The sequence below is a fragment of the Perognathus longimembris genome, chromosome 1 (assembly GCF_023159225.1).
Source record: "Perognathus longimembris pacificus isolate PPM17 chromosome 1, ASM2315922v1, whole genome shotgun sequence".
Lineage (NCBI taxonomy): Eukaryota > Metazoa > Chordata > Mammalia > Rodentia > Heteromyidae > Perognathus > Perognathus longimembris.
The window spans coordinates 133838098-133860502 of NC_063161.1; the positions used below are offsets into that span (position 1 = coordinate 133838098).

Here is a 22405-nt window from a genome sequence, read left to right on the forward strand (position 1 = left end):
TTTCAGTCCCTGCCAGGCGCACGCATGGCTGTCCGTCCTGGCCATTCTGGGCGACAGCCATGCAGGTGAATGACTTCCCCAGCTCAGAGCAGCACAGCACCTCAGGCTCCTGCTCCATCAGTGCTTTTTGTTCAAAACCACTGAGGAGGAAGCTGATACTGATTCCTCCTGGGCCTCTGGGGCCTCCAGAGAGCTTCAAGGCGGAGGCTCCGCCAGGCCCTCCTGAGACCCCCCAAAGGGCTGAACGTGTGGGAAAGCCAGCCCCGTGCCCTTCCTACTGATTCAGTGAGCTGCTTATTTTAAGCAAAGTACAAAAACCAGATCCAGGAGACTCCTGTTGTGTAGACTAATTTCTAATTCTTCCTAAGGGAGCCTTTGAAAAGCACTTCATATCTTCATTTACTGCTGGAGCCTGTGACAGAGCCCACTCCTGTTGTCCTTTGATTTAGGGCAGTGGTTTCTAAGAGCCCAGAGCTGGGCTCTCTCAGGAGGAAAACAGATCCTCCCAAGCCCTGAGAACGGCAGTCAGTCACGCCAGGGCGGAGCCCACAAACCCAAAGTTCTGAACAGCGACCCACGCTTCCAGCACATGGCTACAGCAGGCATATCAGGAGATCAAGGGATGCAACCTTTTCCTGAACACATCTTTTGACACAACCCGTTTGTGTCAGGAATACACACACACACACACACACACACACACACACACGAATATGCCTGTATACAAATTACACATGACAGGCGCATCAAGTGAAGCAACACTTAGCACAATTTACAGTGTATACATTGTAATACCAACTAAATACCAACTAAAAAAACAATCATCTGGAGAGAAACAAAATTTTAGACAGCAGAGAAGAAAACTATGTCCAAAGCCCCAGACCAGCAGACTTACTTTAAGAAGTAGATGTGAGTGTCCTAGCGGAAAATGCAAAAATAGAAAGACAATAGTTATACAAATTCTTACTATCTGATTAAAGAAGATGTACTAAAACATTCCAATAGCTGAATTCTAAAAGGACCTAACATATATGGGTCCTTTACACAAATAATCTTTGAACAGCATAGTAAGCTAATGTGTAGAGAAAGAGAAACCTTTTTTTTTTTCCTGGAGCTAAATTGTAAAAAAGCTAATTATGGAGCTCTTATTGCACAAGGGACTCCAAATAACAGCAAGAGTTGTATAGCTAACAGTGACTGGGCAGAATGCAGAGAACTTTGCACACATCCATCAAAGCATCTTGGGGCTGGGGAACAGTTTGGTGAGCTGAGATCTGAGTCCAGCAGGCCACCCCTAAATCCTACCACCCTCACTCTTGTCAGAGCACAATGCGTGGGTACCAGTCATGTGACCGTGCTGTGGGGGGGGGCTCTGCCAGGACCTGGGGTGTACTTCACCCAAAACACCTCAGCGCCTCCCCCAGGAGAAGAGGTAGGGTGAACGCATCCTTAGGTTACAGATTCAGTGCTCTGCAGAAAGCCCAGGACCAGCGGGCTGGAAAGGGCCGGGCTGACTTTAGCCCTGTCCACAATTGTGGCATGGTCCGGGCTCGCAGGCACAGGGGACACAGTGGGACACAAAGTGGGACCAGGAGGAGCAGAAGGAGTTGACAGGGAACAAGCACCTTGCTGGGAGCACTGCCAGCGGCAGGGGAGGCTGGAAGCTCGGCTGAGCTGGGGGCCGGTGCTGGCCCCACAGGACTTGACCTCTGGCTAGGCTTCTGCTCAGATAATCCAGCTGCTTTTTTCCTCTGTGCGGCAATCTGGGACAGGACACTGTCTATGCTTCCACCTGGGAAGACAGAAGCAGGAATGACCACCATGGATCTAAGTGCTTACCGTTACATAGGTGGGGGGGGGGGGGCGGGGAAACCGGGATGTGCTGGCTCAGTGGAACCTTCCCATATGGCTCGGGGTCAGCCGACCATGAGAGGGTTCTGCATGGGCGCTGAGGTGGCTGTGAGCAGTGGCTACCATGCAGCAGAGCATCATGGTAAGAGGTGAAGCCCATGCCATTGTCTCAGTCAGCCCCTAACTCTACGGTTATCAGAGTGGCCTGCTCCCTGGGTCAGGCTCTCCCTGGGCCAGGCTCAGTGGCCATTTTTTCCTCTCCTTGCAGAGAGGAAATAATAACCAAGAGGCATTAAGAAAGAAAGGGAGAGTATGGTAATACCTACGGTCTGGGAAGACACCAACAACTGATACTTCTTTTTTTTTTTTTTTTTTTTTGGCCAGTCCTGGGCCTTGGACTCAGGGCCTGAGCACGCACTGTCCCTGGCTTCTTCCCGCTCAAGGCTAGCACTCTGCCACTTGAGCCACAGCGCCGCTTCTGGCCATTTTCTGTATATGTGGTGCTGGGGAATCGAACCTAGGGCCTCGTGTATCTGAGGCAGGCACTCTTGCCACTAGGCTATATCCCCAGCCCAACAACTGATACTTCTAAGAGCGCATTTTACCACATGCCAGGTGCTGTCACAAACCCATATGTCTACCTGGAGGGCACAACACACCAACAGCCTCAAAACTGTGGCCAGGCAGTCACTACACAGGCCATTCTGGACTCGGGCAGCTCCGGCTAAGAAAACCACTGAACAAAAGGAAAGTGGGAAGCCAGGTGCTGGTGGCTCATGCGTGTAATCCTAGCTACTCAGGAACCTGGGATCTGAGGATTACAGTTTGAAGCCAGCCTGGGCAGGAAAGTCTGTGAGACTCTTATCCCTAGTAAAGCCAGATGTGGGGCTGTGGCTCAATTGGTAGAGCATTAGCCTTGAGCAAAAGAAGCTCAGGGACAGTGCCCAGGACTGACATGCTGAGACACACACACACACACACACACACACACACACACACACACACACACACACACACACACACACACACACACACACAGTGGAGGCCAGAAGGAGAAAGCTTGGGGTAGAGGTGCAGGGGAAAAGCATTAGCTGTAAGAACAAGAATCGGGGATCTGCCTTGGAGCTCTACAAGGGAAGTGACTACACATACGGTCGCCTCTCACAAATAGAGCAGCCTGGTTATTGAAAGGCTGCAACAAGCCAGGTGCCAGCGGGTCTGTCTGTAATCCTAGGATACTCAGAAGGCTGAGATCTGCAAGACCTCAATTAAAAGTCAGCTGAGGGCTGGGGATATAGCCTAGTGGCAAGAGTGCCTGCCTCGGATACACGAGGCCCTAGGTTCGATTCCCCAGCACCACATATACAGAAAAAACGGCCAGAAGCGGCGCTGTGGCTCAAGCGGCAGAGTGCTAGCCTTGAGCGGGAAGAAGCCAGGGACAGTGCTCAGTCCCTGAGTCCAAGGCCCGGGACTGGCCAAAAAAAAAAAAAAAAGTCAGCTGAGCAGACACGTCAGTAAGACTCCATCTCCAATTAACCAGTAAAATTTAGCTAGACTGGAGGTGTGTCTCAAGAGGTAGAGCACCAGCCCTAAGTAAGAAAGTAGAATGAGAATGTGATACCAAGTTCAAGTCCCAGGTCTGGTGCATGCACAGGTGCACACGCGCGCGCGTGCGTGCACACACACACACACACACAGTTGTTGTAGACACATGCATATTGACCTACAGAACTCACAATCTCCAACCACGAGGAAAAGCAGCCTACGGAGCAGTTTACACCCAATGAAGGCATGTGGAGAGGGGACAGGCTCTCTCTACCAATTCTTCCCTGTCTCTGCTACAAGAGTAGTGTGACCTTGGGCGAGTAATTTGACTATCCTGAGCCCCAGCTTCCTCATCTGTTGGATGGAAGAAGATAACCCACAACCGAAGGAGGCGAATGATTTAAGTGGCTCGGCACTGTGCCTGACAAGAGTGCTCAATAAATTATTATTCCACTTTTTATAAATATTCATGTTATGCATAAAAATCCTTCGCAGAGACATACACTAAAATGTCAATGCTGATCCTCGGTGAGGGAGATGATACCTTTTTTGGTCTTTTGGCTCTTCTGGCAGAAATATACTCCCCTTTTGCAATGCACAAAGCCATATGCCCCTCCTGCCGGCTTGCTCTGGACAATCCTGGTGTCCCAGAAGGACCAGGAGATATGCTGCAAGCCCAGAACAACTGTAGGATGCTCTGGTTTCACACATAACTGCCCACAACCGGCTGTGTGACCCAAGGCAAATGTCTGACCCACTCTGTGCTTCCACATCTTCATCTGTTTGGTGAACTTGCATTTTCCTTAATGTCATTATCAACTTTTGTCAGGTGAAAAGCATTATAGACTTTATTCCCTTTCTTCTTCATCTACCCTCATCCCAAGAAAATGCATAAAAGCAACCCTGAGTTGTTAATGTATGGAAACTCCAGCCACACCTAAGAAGGTGTCTGTGTGTGTGTGTGCGCTCGTGTGTGTGTGTGTGTGTGCGCGGTCATTGTGGGGACTATCTGCAGACAGCAGCGCGGGGTAGCTGTCCCACCACCCCGGGAGGCCGTGCCCCCACTCACCTGAGCGGTTGTGCAAGTCTCCGCTGTGCCTGCTCACGCCGCCTGCTCCACTGGAGCCACCGGAGGAGTGCGGAGAGTGGTTGAAGTTTCCAGAACTGGTGGGGGAGGCCGGGCTTCTGGACAGGCTGGGAAACTTGACCGGCCTGGCTGGGCCCTGCGAGGACAGGGTGGGCGTGGCCACGGTTGGCACTGCTTCCTGCACACATGTGGTGCACCAGTGCCCGCCCAATCAGCAGCACCATGCTGGGCGGCCTTTTCCTCTGCCTGGTGCTAGCCTGCTAGCTCAAGCTACACGGTCATCTCCCCACCTTCCACTGCATATCAGGGCCTTCAGGGAAGAAGGCCTGACTGTGTCATTCACCGAGAAGTAGAGAAAGGCCCCATGATATCCAGGACAAAAGTCATCCCTCAGCCCGGCCTGGGCTGGTGACCGTCTCTGGGCACTTGAGCTCGCCTGCCATGCTGCCCCTGTCTGTCTCAAGCCCTTGGTCCCCAGTGCCAGTACTCCCATCGTGTCGTCTGCAACCTCATGGGCTCCACACGTTCTGCCCCTGTCTTTGCCTATGCCTTGGTTCCTGCCTGGTCCCTTGGTGCCTCAGGGCCTTTGCCCATGTGCCCCTCCTTGCTCCTGGTCCTGTCGTCCCAGGTTCGAGGCCTCCCTGATGAAGCTGGTCAAGGCTGGGCTCCCTCCCTGTGTCTTGGGTGTTCACAGTATAACTCCCCTCCCCAGCACAATGTGTGAGTGTGCATTCGCTATGGCCTGCATGTCGGTCAGCCTCCTGGGGCCCCGCCCTCCACTGTGCTCCCAGGCTGCAGCCCTGGCTTAGGCACCCGGCAGGCTCAGTGGAGATGCCCAGAGCACACGGGCTGCAGTGGGCTGAATGGTGGCCTCCAAAAGATAATCCAGAACCTGAGGATTAACCCCGGAGGTGTGAATGGTGCTCCCTGAGCACCTGTTCTCCTGGGAGGTGCGTGCACAGGGCTTTGGGGGAGAGAGCTGGTCCTGGGGAGCCCGGAAACCTAAATGTAAGGCAGGCAGAGGGCATCCTGAGAAGAGGAGGCTAGGTGGAGACCCAAGGCCACAGGGCCAGGAAGGTCCAGAGGCTGCAGACTATGTAATTGGTCACAGCAGGTCCCCTCTCAGCCCCCTGCCCCCCACCCCGGCATTCAGAAGGAGCCTCGCTTTCAGGCTTCTGGCCTCTAGGTCTGTGAGAGGAAATGTTGGCTGCTCTGAGACAAACCCAGTGTGAGTGCCGGTCATGCTAGGGTTCTGGGGACCCCGTTGAATCAGTGCCCTCGGGGGAGGACCACAGCCAGGACTCACACAGGCTGTGTGCTGTCTTCTGTCCGGGACACGGCCAGCCTGTAGTTCTGAGGCCTTCCTGACTAGCCTGGCCAGGCACCTCGCACACTATCCTTGGTCTCCTGTCTTATGTCCACAGTCTAGGACACACTGACAGGGTCCCTGGGATGGGAGCCAGCTGGCTATGCTCCAGAGTACTCATTGCACTGGATGAGCAAATCACTGGTGATACTGACCTTGGTCCTCAGGGGTCAATTATGGGAAGATGTCTCAAGATGGGTTAGGCACCTTCCTGCCTGACTGAGAAGAGGAGTAGGAACGCAAACCGGCACTGCCTGACTCTAGGGCCAGGCTCTTGGCCTCGTACTATGACTGGATACTGCAAAGGTCCTGTGGCAGCAGGGAGAAGCAAGGCAAACCTGTTGTACAGATGCAACGGGAAGCCAGAAGCTCCTGCAACCACTGGGCATACAGCCACAGGGCCCATCCTAAATCCCTGCCTTCAGTCTGTCTGTAGTGTGCCCACAATATGAACAACCTACACATGTGCTACAAACCTACTGCCTCAGGATGGTACAGACACAGGCTGAGGGTTAACACCAGTTCTAGGCACAATCATATCTTGTTCTCTCAAGAAAACAGCAGAGCGCAGGAAGTTGTCTCTTGCTGCATGCTTCTGGTCACGGACCTGAGTGACCATGGCGGTACAATTAGAAGCTAAGACCCTGGTTTCCAGTCCCAGGCCCCTGGCTGCCTGGCTGTTAGGTCATTTCCCCCTGGCTGGGTCCCTGTCTCAGCACTGAAGGGAAGGTCAGATTAGATAGATCATGTTTTCAAACATGGTCCCTGGGATTCCAGGGTTCCAGAGAGGAGACAGACGCTTCTGATGGCATCATACTAATCTCTTCTAAAACTCGCTAGATTTTACAATAGAATTTTCTTAGGCAACGGAATATGGCTTACTTGAAGGGAAAACAAGCTCTGAGCCTGGACTAGGTGGGTCTGAGGTCCCTCTGTCCACACTGCACCACCCCACTCAGCAAATGTCAGGGTCTGGTTGGAAACTTACGGCGTCTGTGCCCCCGCCACCCACGGGGTAGGTCCTGCTGCCACGCTGAGGCAGCACTGTCTTGGGGGGGTCATCCTTCCCGTTGTGCCTCGTCCGAGATCGGTCAGAGCTCCACAGCTCAAAGCTGGACGGGGGCAAGAAAGGGGGGATGACCGCCTTCAGCTTGTCACTTGGGAGTCTGGGGAAGGGGGCTCCATTCCGCAGCTGAAAAAAGAAAAGAGAGCCGGAGGTTAGACAGACAGACCAAGGGCAGGGAAGGGGGCCCAGTCATGGGGACAGGACTCCCCAAGTTTGTCCTGCTTCCTCATGACTAGCGCCCATCCATTCCACCACCTGCCGATGATCCCTCCACCTGAGACTGGAGCCCAGGTGGCATCCTCAACTGTCAACCGTGCCCACCGGCTCCCTCATTGCCATGAAGGGAAAGCAAGCTGGGGTGAGCCACAGATATCTACTGGGGAGCCTGGGAGGTGCAGAATGAGGGAGCCGAGCTGCCAGGAGACCCAGAAGACCCATCGCAGGGCAGGGTGGGGGCTGGGGAGAGGCACAGGAGCCTTCTGGAAAGCGTGATATGGGGGAGAAGTGGGCGGGTCAGTCTAAAACCCACACAGTGATGGGGGAATCATCAAGGAACAGCAGCCACTCCATCCACGCTCGTGTTAATTAAGAAGACAGGGAACTCAGTGCCAGATGGCGCTTTGCAGGGACGGGCATCCCACAGCTAAACCGGCCTCGGGAGCTGGGCAGGTGGCATCTCCGCACCGATGGCTGCACACGCCCACACAGTGGCCTGTGGGGCTGGGGGCAGTGAGCCAGAGGATGGAGAATGAGGACGGGAGAGCAGGGGAGGGGGAGTTGCAGGGCCTCCCGGTCCCCCGCGCCCACTGGGCTGCTCTTCTGAGATGGGTGAGCAAGTGCTGTCCCTGTGCTGCCCTTGACATCCTCGCCTTGCAAGGGCAGACCTGGGCTGGACGCGCAGGGCAGCAAAGCCACCACCGCGTTCCTTTCTGGAAGCTGGTGACCTTCACACCCTTTGCCTAAGACCTCGCTTTCTCAGTATTTTATCTTGAGGAATAACTGGGGACTGGGGGGAGTCAGAACTAATGGCGGCATTCCAGGGAGAACAAACCCGGACAAGTGAAGCCACTCCATGCCAATGCCCCATTCCCTATCTGACAGCCATAAACATAGCGTGGCTAGTGTTGGAACAACACAGAAAGACAACACAGGGATGATGATAAAGCCATCCGCCTCACACAGATTAAATGAGTTAATATATGCAGAGTGCCCAGAATAGTGGCTGGCATTTAGTAAGTGCTGTGGGATATGCTATTATTATATATAATATTATACAATATTCATATATGCTTAAAATGCTTAGGCAAAATACTCAAAAGACATATACCACAAAATACCAACCATGACTGAGTATGTGATTGGGGGTGATTTTATTTTCCTTCTTGATACTTCTATCATATCACCCCAAACGCCTAGACATTTGCCTTTGTACTGAAAGTCGTTACTGCTGTTTAAGAATGGGAACAGTGTCAGGCCGCACAGACTCCCACATCTGGGGGACCCACAGTTCACCCCTGTTGGCCTGGCAGGGCACATGGGCAGATCCCGCTGGGGAGCTGGCTGGTTTCTGAGTTTCTCCATGCCTCTTGCCTTGTAGGTGAGCCCTTTGGCTGGCTCTCCTGTCCTTGCCAATACTGCCCTCTGCTGGCCTCGATGAGGGTCCAGGCAGGGAAGGAACTTCAACCATGAAACTCTGTGCCTCTGGAGAGTTTGCATGGCACAGCTTAAAGCTGGCCGAACAAAACTAAGAACCACCTGGGGTTGACCTCACATAACAGCCAAAACCACAGTCGTTCTTGCTCTAGGAGCAAGACCCACCTTCAGTCTGCTGGAAGTGTATTCTTTCCCTGACCAACTTTTCCTGTCACTACATTTCAGGTCTTGTCTCAATTCTCTCCACGGGTGGAGCTGTGATTTAGATATCCTACGTCTGTTTCGGCAGAAAGTCAGAACAAGTCAGAAACGTGCTCTCTGTCTGCGTGGGGGAGGGCGGGCTCTGCAGGGCAAGCACTTCAGATTCTGACTGCTTTCTTTTTCTTGCCCTTCTGGGCATGCCTGGCTTTGAGGGGGCCTTTCCAGGTGCTTCCTCTCCCCCACAGATGCACTCCAGGATCTCCAGCCTGCATTTTCTCCATCAGATGCCATCTGGATCGACTGGTTTGGCCCCTGTATGCCACAGGATTGGACTTGTTTGTCCCCTATTAGAGGGTTCAAAGGTTATCCAGTCTCTAGAATCCCCTTATATCAAATACAGGAACGTAAGAGGCCCATATCTATTATCTAGTATCTAATCTAACCTAGAACTCAACCTTCAGGCATTTATTTTCCCTTTTAAGGATTTATCACTTCCCCCATCCCTTCCCTCCTTCCCTCCTTTCTATTGCTCCTGTCTCCCAGGAAAAGACTGGGTTGCTCTACTAAAACACCCCCCACACACAGACACACATATACACCACAGAGAAAATTCATTTCAAATATGGTCTTCTCTCATTAAGGCATTTCCTTTGTTTCTGGCTTCCTTCTTTGTCTTTTCATGTACTACCCTTTATAGTATCTTGGATTTAATTAGATGAAACTCACTAATGCCACAGGAGACATATGACAGATCGTTGAGAAACAGACACTGAGAGGAATAGAGGTAGGGAGTAGTCAGGGGGGGAATTTAGAGAAGAGTACACTACACTAACTTCCCAGGCACTAAAAAGACACTTTAAAAGGTAGGCCCCAAGGGTTCACCGGGCTGGTGGATGGGAGATAGGAGCCTCCCTCATTTAAGCTCAAGGTTTCAGGTTGTCACTCTAGGAGGGGATGCTGTGCCTAGGCAATGACAGTAACTGTCTCCCTTTCTTCCAGACAGAGAACATGTCAGCTCTTGCTGCATGGTTACTCCCAATGCATTTTTTGCAATGTGTCGTGGTCAGCTTGTAAACTGCCACATCAAGAAGTCTCCAAGATGGCACTTTCACTGGGTCTTTTCTGTTGAGCTCTTCTAAACGGTCTGAGGTCCCCTATGTCTCGACTTTCATGTTTCTCTCTCAGGATCTGGACCTATGGAAGGGGGAAGCCAGGTGTGTCTGGCCTGTTCAGGACATTCTAGATGATGCCCTAGTTCACTTCTGTTTCACCTGGCCAGCCTCCATAGTACCCTGGTCTTTCTTCCTCTTCCTACTAGCACAGTCTGTGTGGCTCTTCCCATCCACCTTACAGGACTAGTCTGTCACTAGTCAAAAAGTGGGTCATGATCTGTTTCCATGGAGACTTTCTAGAGGGGCTGGGGAACCTCAGGCCCAGGGGCTGCATACCTGTGAAATCATTTGGTACATAATGGAACAGATGTGTGCTTCTCATTGGGGCTCTCTGTGGCCCCGCTGCTGTGCTGATTAAAAAAAAAAAAGTTTCCCATTGGTAGCTCACACCTATAATCCTACCTACTCAGGAGGCTGGGATCTAAGAATCAGAGTTCAAGGCCAGCCTGGGTAGGAAAGCCCCTGAGATTCTTATCTCTATGAAAAAAAAAAGCTATAAATGGAGCTATAGCTCAAGTAGTAGAGCACAAAAGCTCAGGAATAGTGCCTAGGCCCTAAGTTCAAGCCCCAAGACTGGTGCATGCACACATGTTCCCGCTCAGCCCTCCACTGACCCTTCTGATAGGCTTCGTGAGGATTAACTCGTCTTTTTGTTTCCTCTCCTCTGGAATCCTATCAGTCTGAGCTGATTCTGCTCAAACTCCCTGGAAAGACTCTGCCACTCTGCCCTCTGACCTGAGGAAAAGCCACTCTCAGAGAGAGTGGTTATAAGGCCTGAGAGTACTCTAGATTAATATGCCTGGCATAGGTGTTATTTCATTCATTGCCCTATCAAGTGCTGGACAAAACTTTCACTTGCACTCAGAATATCAGAGAACAACTGACTAGTTACTATAGCCAATTTTCATTTTTGAGCTTGAATTTTATGCATATTAAAGTCTGGGCATACCTAAGCTAAAACTTCTTGTGCACGTATGTGTATGAACTTCTTTAGGATGGCTTTTTTTTTTTTTGTCAGTCCTGGGGCTTGGACTCAGGGCCTGAGCACTGTCCCTGGCTTCCTTTTTGCTCAAGGTTAGTACTCTACCACTTGAGCCACAGCTTCACTTCCGGCCTTTTCTGTTTATGTGGTGCTGAGGAATTGAACCCAGGGCTTCATGCATGCAAGGCGAGCACTCTACCTCTAAGCCATATTCCCAGCCCCTAGGATGGCTCTTAAACTGCTATTTTAAAGTTAATATGCAAAGGGTGTCACTCTTGAAAAAATGGTTATCATATCTCAATCAGGTCTAAATGTGGACATTGAGGAATTAAAAGAAACTTTAAAATTTGGTGCTTGATATTGTCAAAAGTGTAATTTGAATTCTCTTTTACAGGATATGGGTCTACTAACAAATGTATTATGTAATCTGTTATTATATAGGATAGAAACAACTTTAGATTGCTTTTCTCACTGAGTCTTCAATGAAATAGAAGCTACTAAGACTATTTATTTTAGGGAGGAAGGAAAAACTGTTCAAGTCCAAAAGTTTCTAAGAGCAATTCCAAAGTGCATATTGGAAAGGAAGGACAGAAAGGAATCAGAAAATAGGCTATAGGAATGTATGAGATGTGTTTTTGGAAAAGAAAGCTAAAAGGAAGAAGAAAAGCTTTGGGGTGAGAAAGGATTTTATACAGGAAGCTTTGTTTTAAAGTACTGTTCCAAAATGGAAAATTAGTGTAAGATAAAAAAAGAAAAAAAACACCACACAGAGAAGGTTCAAGAATGTAGCAAAATGTAAGAGTAGGTCTTATGTATATTAAATACGGAATGTTTTTAAAGTTTAGGTGTGGGTCTTTATTTTGTTTACAAGTTAAAAATTATCTGAAGCTTTTTCTTTTTCTTTTGTGTTGGTACTGGGGCTTGAACACAGGGCCTCAAGCTCTCACTCTGTTCTCACTCATGGCTGGCACTCTACCACTTGAGCCATGCCTCTAGTCTGACATAATGATGGTTAACTGGTCATTGTCTTTGACTTTTTCTGCCCAGGTTGGCTTTGAACCATGATCCTCCAGTCTCAGCTCCCTGAAAAGTAAAGACTATAGGCATGAGCCACCAGCACCCAGCTCTGAAGGGTTTTACTAAAGTCAAGATTAAATGCACTGATGTAAAACTAGCACCCAAGTCTCTATGACACTGAGGGTGTTTTAAGAATATTATTCTGCTTACTTTTGACTTCTTAGGAAACTGAGTTACAGCTGAGTCAAAGTTGACCTATATAATCCTTCTAGGATGCAAAGCTTAGAACAACACTTTACCAAGTTAATGCCTTCTAAATTTAAATTGTTAATGATGCTATTAGCCAATGCAGGCTCACGCCCATGAGTTCCTAATTATAAAAAGGAAAACTTAATGGTCCTAACAATGTTGTCAATCTTCATTATTATCTTAAACTACTATATGCAATGGAAATAACTAGACTGCTTCCAAAATTTTAAACATGGCTATTCTAAGTCTTTTGTCATTGAAGATTTGATCCTTTTCTGAAATATACACAGTCAGGCCCAGAGGACAGCTCTTACTGACTTGTCAGACTGAGTTAGGTTTTTAAATTGAATGGATTCCAAGTTAGCATTGCCTAGAAGCTGCTTTTTCTAAATCTCTTTGTTGTTTGAATTTGGCCCCAAGGGGTCTTCTTGGCACAGCTTCCTACCTGGCATGTCTGTCACCCTCCAAACTGGGATAGGATGAGGAGGGCCCTCTCACCCTGGCTTTAAATAAAGGACTTACTGAGCAAAGCTTATTCTGAGATGAGAAACCATGCAAAGACAGGAGGAAAGCTGTTCAGACAAGAGGGAATTTTGTCAGAACCCAAATGGAGTCACTTCCGAAAGCAACTACAGCCTAGATGTTGAGAAGAAATGGTTCATCAACATGGTTACCTAATGCACGGGCCTGTCTACCTTCCAACTGCACAGGGATTTGTGCTCTTTTTTGCTATACCCACTATTTCTACAGCTCCACGAGAAACTCAGATGTTTCTCCTCCTATTAAACCTTCTGTTTGCTGATGTTTTAGCCAGGTTTGTTTCTTCTTGTTTCCAGGCCATAAAACTATAAATAATACAGCCAACCATACTAAACTCTGAGGTGAAGCTGGAGAGACAGGCAATGTCCTCAATGTCTTAACCACAGACCAGGTGACATGAATGCCACCTTAAGACAAAACTTTGTGCTTATGTTCCAGACAATTCAGCCAAGATAGCTCAGCCTAGAACCCAGGGACATTGCTTCCCTTCTTGGTCCTCTATGTTCACATGGTGGAAGGAATCCATGTTTTACTTGTGTTCCTGGCTCTGATCATTGGTAGGACTCTTACTCTGCCACTGTGTTCACTGCTTATCTCCCGGGTCCCAGCCTTTTGCTGTGTTTCTGCAACATGGATCCTCCTTAAACACTCTGGCTTGTCTATGACCTGGGTCTCCCCTGTGCCCATCAACAGAAAAGGCCAGAGACGCATTACACCAGTATGAAGTAGAGGAAGGCTTACTTTGACTTCCCATTCCCTCATGTTCTTCAGGTTCTGAAGGCCTTGAAGAAAGACTGATAGCCCATAAGCCATGGGAAAATGCAAAGGAAACTTAAAATGGAGGATTGAGATCACAAGGATCCTGAGAGAAAACATTGTCATTAAGCTTTCCAACTTAAAGGTGACCAGACTATGTAGCCCATCAAGGTCATGAAATGTCACAAGATGGCTCAGCTTTTAGTACAACACAGGCCATCCCACATGGGGCACCAACAGGTAGAAAGAATCTAGGTCTCTAACTCCAGTCCTGAAATTAATTTACCTGAGGGAAATAAACTGCTGTGTTCTGCCATTGTTCGCTGGGACCTGTAGTCACTTCTGGCTGAGCCTCATCTTAACACACCTCTGTTTCCCAGAGGAGGACAATGAGCACTCCCCCAGGCTGGACACACGCCCTCCACTGTGCCTCCTCTTTTCCTGCTTCTCCACAACTAATGTGGCGAGTCTCTGTGTCCAAGCCTGCCATCAATTCCCGCCTCTTCAGGTCCCACCTGAGAACATGACCAGGACTTGCATCTGGCCACGAAGCACTGGTGCAGCCTTGCCAACAGTTCATGGCTGGCATCCGTTTCAACTCCTTAGTGCAACCCAGTGTTACCCATGTAATCATCCACCCCCACCTGTGACTGCCATGGTATGGCAAACACCCACGCCCCTCTGTCAATCAGCCAAAGATGGACAGGGGCCTCGATTGCTTTCCAAAGCCCCACACTCACCATGGTTGTCAATAACGCATCTTCCTTCTCTCCCCTTGGGTTCCCAGGACCTGAGGGACAAATGGAAACTTCCTGAAAGGCCCCTCCCCTGTGGCCTCAGCCTGAGGATGAGCGGCTGGCTGGGGCAACCTTCATCCTGGAGAGCCAATTCTCTGGGGTGATTAAATATTTAATGGCAATTGGTATTCGATACTCTAATAGATGGACGGCTTTTAGAAAGAATCCTGGAGCATGTTTTGAGCTTTTCCATCACCCACTGCTGTGCTGGGTCAGACAGTGGAGCGCCGTTCAATAGTCTGTCTCAGATAATTGGTCTGCTGGAGGGATCTAGCTTTGGTGTGCAAGTCTCCTTCAGTGACCTGGCAGAGCTGGCCAATGGGTTGAATCCTCCCGTTGCTGGGGAGCTCACTGCCTATCCACAGGGGACCCATTCCATTTCAAGACAGGACTGCCTGGCCTGTGGTCCCCCATGGGACATGGGGCTGTGGAGCAGACAACCCTGCAGGAAGATGCCACCCCACATGCCACCACTTCTCACCACTGTCTTTGGCCACAGGAGCTGCATCGGGGGGCCATGGGCGGCCAGTCCTGTCCTGGGAAGCAGCCCTCATGGTGGAGTCCAGTGCAGGCTCAGGCTCATCAGAGAAAGGCAGAGGCTGGTTGCTGGACAGCCCCCGCGGCAGCGTCTGCATCAGTTTGAGCTTGCGGAACCTATTGGACATTCGGTTCCACCAGGACTGTGGAGGGAAGGCAGGGCAGAGGTCAGCTAGCTGCAGAGCAGGAGCAGGGAGGGTGACCTGGGGGACAAGAACTCCCCTCCTGAGTTCCAGGCAGGCATCGCCAATCAACCACAGCACACTTCCTGACAATCAGCACTGCCCACTGAATCCTTCTTGATTCTTTCCAACAGATCCGGGTATCAGTGACCTCTGTCTGCTGTCCCTCAGTATTTCAACCTCCAGAGCCAGGCAGGGGAGCTGACCTGCTCGAGGTCTTCTGGTGGGATGGGAACAGGCAGGTGGACAGAAAGGCAAAACAACCACCCTAACACCAATCCCTGAATTGCTTCCCTCCTTCTAGCCCAGGGAGGGACTAAGAGGAGTCAGGAGACTGCATGGGGTAATCTGTCCTGATAGCTGATCATCTACCCAGTACTACTGCACAGCCTCTGGGTGAGAAGGGATGAAGGGCTCCACCACCCTCCTCTGTGAGGAAGAACCCCAGGGGAGCTCAGACCTACTGCACAGCCTCTGGGTAAGAAGGGATGAAGGCTCCATACTGCCCTCCCTCTATGAGGAAGAACCACAGCTGGAGTGAGCAGGGAGCAGGAGCAGCAGCGGTGTGAAGGGAGGGCCAGGAGTGCGTGGCAAGCACAGGGCCCTCAGGAGTAAGAATAAGTTTATCTGTGAGCATGCAGAGCAGGATGTGGGGTAGATAAGAAGCGCAAATAGAAATTCCCGCTTCTAGCAGAAAATCTGCAACTAGAACTTATTTCTGGTATTCCCAAGAAGCAGCTAAGTGGCCTCCGGGCCGGGGGAGAGTCCCCATATGACCCAATCAGGAACAGCCAAAACAGCTCCTGGAAAGAGGCGCGGGAGGTTCGACCAGCTAAGGACTATGTCACAAAGAAATTTTAGAAGTTTCGCTCCGTTTAGTGTGATGAGCCCAGTTTTCCCTGCTCCCCATCATTTTCTATTGCCCCCTCCATTTAAGCTGTCAGGCCCAATGGGGGCTCCCAGCTAATCCAGCCTGAGGTAACAGGAAGCATGGGGGCCTCACCTCCAACTTCCCCCACCTCCCCCAGGCCCTCTGAGATGTCTTCAAATGGGGAGAAGCAAACCTTCAGGCCGCCCTTGTCGTCAGGCAGAGTGGGGATGCTCCAGGGCTGTCTGACCTTCGAGTGGGGCAGGAACGGAGGGTGGCTGGGCCGGCCCTTGTCCTTAGTCACCTGCATGCAGACAGATGCCAGCAGTCGAACAAGTTCCGTGTCTATGGACACAAAAGGAAGTGTTTTACCTGCGAATATGTCTGCCGGGCTCAGGTCGACCCTTGTCAGATTTAGAACTCCGCTAGCGCTAAGAAGAGGGCCTGTCATAGCACAGTAGTGCCAGCCAAGAACTAATGAGAGGCCAGTAACGTTGGCATCCTTGCCGCAGTACCCATGACCTGAAGCTTTCCCACCTAGGCTTGGGCTCTGAAGTTACTCCGGTCACTTGGGTGGTGTTTCTGGCTGTGAGGCACAGATAGCGATCCTGGACGGGGGCAGTGAGGGGGAGAGGCCGCCCTCCTTCCTTAACACTGGGAAGGGCTGAAGTGGTCTGATTGGATCTGTGCACTGCACTGGAGAGGGGAAGTGCCTGGCTGGAGGTCATGGCGCTTAAGACTGACTTCCCCTGGGAACAAGCAGGGCTTCAGGCAGGGCTCCCGGGGGAGGAACTGCCCTGGTTGGAGGTGAGAAGGGCGGTATGGATTTACAAGAACCCACCGGGATCATTCAGCAGCATCACCAGGTCAAAGGCTGTGTACCCGTTTTTGGCGCGAAGAGTGACATCAGCCCCTTGGTTCAGAAGGAATTTCACGATTTCCTTGTTCCTGAGGAGGGAAGAAGCAGCCAGAATTATACTCCAGGACACCCTCCCTGCCTTCCTCCTGGCTCAAGATGGGGCCACTTGCTCACGCACCCCTTACGGGTGCTATCCACAGCCCTCATCAGAGGCCTAAAGCCTTGGAGCTGCTGATCTTAGACTACAACCTCCAGAATCATGAGCCAAAAGAAAGCTTTTATTTCATAAGGTCATTGCCTCCAGCATTTTGTTATAGTGGCATGGAACTGATGAGCCCACCCACCTGGGCCACGAGGCTGACTATATTACCATAAGGCTACGCTTGGAATCAGGGTGCAAACAGTCTCACACCCTATCATTTCCCGCCACTCAAAAGGTCAGACACAAATTGCTTTAAGACAGCCCTATGTCCTTTTCTCCACCAAAACGAAAACCAAGAGGTCTTCCCCCAAACCCTCGGCCACTGACCCCATGCTGACCCCGTCCTTCCACTGTGACCACCTTGTGTAGCCACAGCTTGCCAGGGAGGCCAGAGACTCATCAACTAAGACAACCCACTGGTGTCGACGTGATGTGATGTGACCACCTAAAACCCTCGGGGGGGGGGGGGGGGAGACGCTCATTCGAGTCAGGCCACTTACAAGTTACAAAAGGTCCCTCTCTCAGAGAAGTGTCCCCTAGGAAGGTAAGGGACCTCCTGGCTAGGGCACTCAGGGGAGAAGAGAGCCTCATCAGCCCCCAGCACACACACCTGAAGAAGGCCAGGTGACTCTCGCTGCCTAACGTCAACAGAAGCCAGGACAGAACTGACCTCTGCGCACTTCCAAGAGGGGTCACTTAAGGTCTGTAGACCTCAATGTGTAAACTCCAAATGAACCAACTATGCGATCATCTGACCTTAGGTTTCTTTCTAAAACACTCTTGCTGTGTGGTTTCTCGGAACCACTGAGAAACCCCACAGTGGGCTAATGGGACACGTGGCTACAGAAAGCCAGATGCAGACTGAAATGAGCCCAGACTGCAGCCATCTTTTCTGCAGGCCCTGGGGTTGCGTGTATCCTCTTGGCACCAGAAGTGCCCAACCCAAGCACAGCATCTGCTCCCTCCCTGTCGTGGAGGGGGTGGAGGGACGCTGACCCGTGGTAGGTGGCCTGCATGAGGGCTGTCCAGCCGTGCACGCTGTCTTGCTTGTCAATGTCCGCGTGCCGCTCCACCAGCAGCTGCACCAGGAGCAGCTGCCCAGTGACAGCGGCCAGCATCAGCGGGGTGGCCCCGTCCCCGTTGACCAAGTTCACGTGGTTGGGGTCTTCGTCCGCGATCTCCTTGACCAGCTGGAAGTTTCCTGTGAACATGGCAAGAGTCTGGTGACCCAAGGTCTGGTACCACAGGGTCCTTTACCCAGCTGACTCCCATGGTAAGCTGACTCCATCAGCAGTGACCTGGTGAACTTCAAGGGAGCCACTGAGGAAGGCTGGCTGTAGAGTCCTGCCCTGATGAGGAACGGAGATAAGCACACAAATGGACAGAATTGTTACGTCTCGTGAAAGAGGAAAGATGGGGGAGAATGGTGGAAGGGGAGACACTGATCAAGATGCACTGTGCTCATCAACTGATAAAGCCCTTTGTACAATTACTTAAAGATACTGAAATAAAAACAGGAAGCTGTGTGCTGATGACTCACAATCTGTAATACTAGCTACTCAGAAGACTGAGATCTGAGGGATAGTGGTTTGAAGCCAGCCTGGGCAGGAAAGTCCAGGAGACTTTTATTTCCAGTTAGCCACCAAAAAAAAAAAAAGCTAGAAGTAGAGCTGTGGCCCAAGTGGTAAAGTGCTAGCCTTGAGCACAAAAGCTCTGAGCATCTAGGCCTTGAGTTCAATTCCTAGGACTGGCGCCAAAAGAGAAAAAGGAAGAGGAAGGAGAGCAATGAAGGGCAGGAGTCGGGGAGGGCTTCCTGGAGGCAGAATCAGTATCCAAGAGGGGAAACCCTGAGCCTGTGTCATAGAGACTAGCGTGAGCAAGTGTGCATAGAGGCAGGGAGAAGCCAGGGCACAGCCAGGACATTTGACCTCCAGTACCCACACTTCCCTGGTGAAACTGGCAAGTTGGGGAGTCCACAGATTTCCCCCGTTTCACTCAAGCGTTCTGGGTGGTCCTGGAAAGACCCTCCCTGCTGGGAGAATGCAGCTCCATGTTCCTGAACACCCTAGGAACTTTCCAAAGTGCTTACCCATCTTCAGTGCGTGGAAGATGTCAGGGCGCCGTTTCTCCTCATCTGGGTAAACAGAGATTTTTTAAAAGTTAAGCGCAGAAAGATTTGAAGTAGTAGTAGAATCACAAGGTGGAAGCACACTGCCAAGCTGTAGAGTGGATGGACTTCTAGGAAGCCATCTAGCTGCAGGTCCACACAGCAGACGACTCCAACAGCCTTCTGGAACCTACTGCTCACTTCCGAAACATCCGGGGACACACCACTGCACCACCGCATCCTAATAACGCAGTCCTTTCTAGACATTGCAAACTCCTATCTTTTCTCAGATATACTGAAAAGCACCACTTTGGAAAACCATGGGTTTCTGTAAGAATTGGGGGGAAGAAAACAATGACTACTTTCCTTTCAAAATTGAAGGTACAGCCATGAGTAATGCCAAGGCAGGGAGTCCTGAGACACCGAGCGGCTGGGCTCAAGGGGAGGTCACAGTCACCAACCCAAGGAGCCAATCTCAATCCTCATTGTCCTTCCCAAGGACCAAGCAATCTAAACGGGACCGCTGTCCAGCCCTGCAGACACAGCTGCCCAGCACTGAGCGCCCACCTGGGTATCTTCATGCCGGCCTTTGCTTCCCTGTTGGTGCCTTGGACCCCCATCTCCTTTTCTCCACACAAGCAATGGGAGCCCCTCTCTTGTGCCATGCCTCCCTCCCAGCCTGGGCCGGTGGGTGGTCAGCCCCGGCCACAAGGCAGACCTCCTCTCCTCTCCAGCAGGGCAGCCCACATGCTAAGGCCCGCAGCCATCCAGCATCCTAGGGACGGAGCAGGTGCGAGGCCCTCCTGCAGCCAGCTGGGCAGCCTGGAGGAAGCTGTGCCCGCCTGAGAAGCAGCGAGTCCATGGTCTGCCTGAGAAGGTGTGCCTGCTCCTCAAGCCACTGGGCCCCTCGTCACCAGGTTGTCTCGGGGATCAGGTGGTCACGTAGGTGAAAAATACCTTAAAAGCACGATGCCCTATAGAGAGCTGCTCTTTTCCAGTCACTGGCTGGACCACCTACTTAACTCCCGGGTTCTCAGGGCCAGGCACACCTGTGGAACTCCATGCCTGGTGCTGCCTGGGAGACGGCGCTGCACAAAGGGTGCACCAAGGCAGTGGCAGCACTCACTAGACATGATGTTGAAAATGTACTGCACAACTTGTGGGTGGGGACAGGAGGGAAAAAAAAAAACTGGGAAAGAGCGAGGGCCGAGGTGACATTGTCCAAAAAGAAATATACTCACTACCCGACTTACATCTCCGTACATCACCTGTATAATAGCAACAGGTTTATAAAAAAAAGAAAGAAAGAAAGAAAGAAAGAAATGGTGTTACATCTTAGCCTCAAAAATGTGTCATGCAGGGCTGGGGATATGGCCTAGTGGCAAGAGTGCCTGCCTCATATACATAAGGCCCTGGGTTCGATTCCCCAGCACCACATATACAGAAAATGGCCAGAAGGGGCGCTGTGGCTCAAGTGGCAGAGTGCTAGCCTTGAGCAAGAAGAAGCCAGGGACAGTGCTCAGGCCCTGAGTCCAGTCCCCAGGACTGGCCAAAAAAAAAAAAAAAAAAAAAATGTGTCATGCACCTTTAAATATTGACAGGATCCTTTGACTGAGAAGTGTGTGTCATTGGCCTCAGTGCTGGCCAATCAACAGCTACGCGGTAGGAGCTAATCACTGTCAGTCCCGCCCACTCTGGAGTCAATGGCAGCTGACCCTGATGTGCTAAGACCCTGGGTTGGTCCCTTCTTTAGGCTTCAGTGCTCTGGGCCCCATCCAAGCAGCTCCAGGGACCCCATCCTGAGGGGAGGACACCTGCTCCAACAACCCCACACAGCTGCCACGAGAGGATGTCATAACAGCACGGTCTTGAGGGTGTCCTAGCCACTGCCCATGGGAGGGATAGGCCCTGGTGGGGGTGTATTTCCTGGCCTCTCAAAAGGTTTTTGGAAAGCAGTGGGGCCCTGTGGCAGATTGGCTGAGGGTTACCCTGCAAATGCCAGCAGGTCAGCAAAAAGAAACAAGACACATGAAGGTTTGCAAAACACCAAAACTCAAAGCTGGGCTGTAGCTCAGTTGTAGCCTAACACACATGAAGCCCAGGTTCAGGCTTCTGCACTGGACTGCTCTGCATTGCACAGAACAGGACATAGCAAATCACTAAAACCCCAAAACGGCTGAATTTTCACTCATTTCAGGTACATTCTTCCTTGGAGACTGATCACTAGCAGATGAGTTGGTCTTTGGGCCAAGCCTAGGTACTACCTAGGCTTGTAGTGGTCCAGGACCACTACATTGGAGTCTTTTCAGACCAGGAGCTGTCAATGATCTCTGTGGGGTGGGGTGGGGGGAACAAGTACCTGTGACCATTGGGTGGGCATTGCCATGTGCTTTGTAAGCACCCCACACCCCAAAACCTGCTGAGCTCCTGATGGGAAGGATGCTCACTTTGCTCTGCCCTTCTGGTTGGGCACTCCTCAGCTTGAGCCTCTTATACACAACCTGGGGTCATCTTTAAAGCCAGGGAGGGGCAGCGGTGGTATGGCCTGACCTGTTTTGGGCCTGACGGTGGTCAGTGGGTCAAGGAAGTCTGCAAGGTCCCTGTGCTTGCAGTCGAGGGCGACCTCGAAGGCAGTCTTCTCCAGGATGCTCAGGTGGTCAGGGTTGGCCCCCTTCTCCACCAGCTGTTGGGCCATGCCAAGCCTCCCACTGAGGGCTGCCAACATCAGTGGGCTCCAGCCTACAGTCCGGGCTGTGTGATTGGGGTCTGCACCCCATTCCATGAGCAGACGTGCCACGGCCTCGTGCCCATGCTGGGTGGCAGCCATCAAGGCTGTAATGCCCAGCGGCTCGTCCCTGCTGCCACCCATCCCTGGCTGCTCGCCGGAGGGACTATGGTGGTCCACAATGGCACCAGCCTCAAGCAGCAGCTTCACCACACCCAGGTGGCCCCCCCGAGCGGCCACAGTGAGCACACTGGCCCCCAGCCGGTTCTGTGCATTGACATCGGCTCCGTGGTCCAAGAGGAGGTGTGCCACATTCGCATGGCCGCATCTGCCAGGGAGAAGGGGAATTGGTTAACACCAAACATAGCAGGAACAAGGACCAGCCAACAGCTCACATCAGCTATTAAAGGCACCATGGTTGATTAAAATAAAAGGCCTCGGTCTGGGGTCAGGCACCATGGCTGGCCTTGTAGATACATCGTTACCGGATGTGCAATTTTTCTGTCTGGGCTGTAATCCAGCTCTTCCATCCACTAGCTGCAGGACCCTGACAAAGAATTTTGCCTTCCTGAGACTTTAATTTCCCGGTCTATAAAGTAGGGCTGTAACTGTGCCCACAACAGGGTTGTTGAGCCTTAAATGA

General features: G+C 51.4%; 1 protein-coding gene across 1 annotated transcript in view; it reads right to left on the reverse strand.

The window, feature by feature from the left end:
* Anks6 (ankyrin repeat and sterile alpha motif domain containing 6) overlaps positions 1–22405 on the reverse strand; it is a 50556-nt gene that overhangs the window by 20731 nt on the left and 7420 nt on the right. Inside the window, exons 2-11 of the mRNA XM_048337737.1 lie at positions 21588–22090; positions 19020–19064; positions 17927–18131; positions 16711–16817; positions 16066–16214; positions 14764–14962; positions 14226–14275; positions 6838–7041; positions 4466–4619; positions 1626–1792 (exon numbers count right to left, since the gene is read on the reverse strand). Of these exons, the coding sequence (XP_048193694.1) occupies positions 1626–1792; positions 4466–4619; positions 6838–7041; positions 14226–14275; positions 14764–14962; positions 16066–16214; positions 16711–16817; positions 17927–18131; positions 19020–19064; positions 21588–22090 (1783 nt within the window). The remainder of the gene's footprint in view (positions 1–1625; positions 1793–4465; positions 4620–6837; positions 7042–14225; positions 14276–14763; positions 14963–16065; positions 16215–16710; positions 16818–17926; positions 18132–19019; positions 19065–21587; positions 22091–22405) is intronic.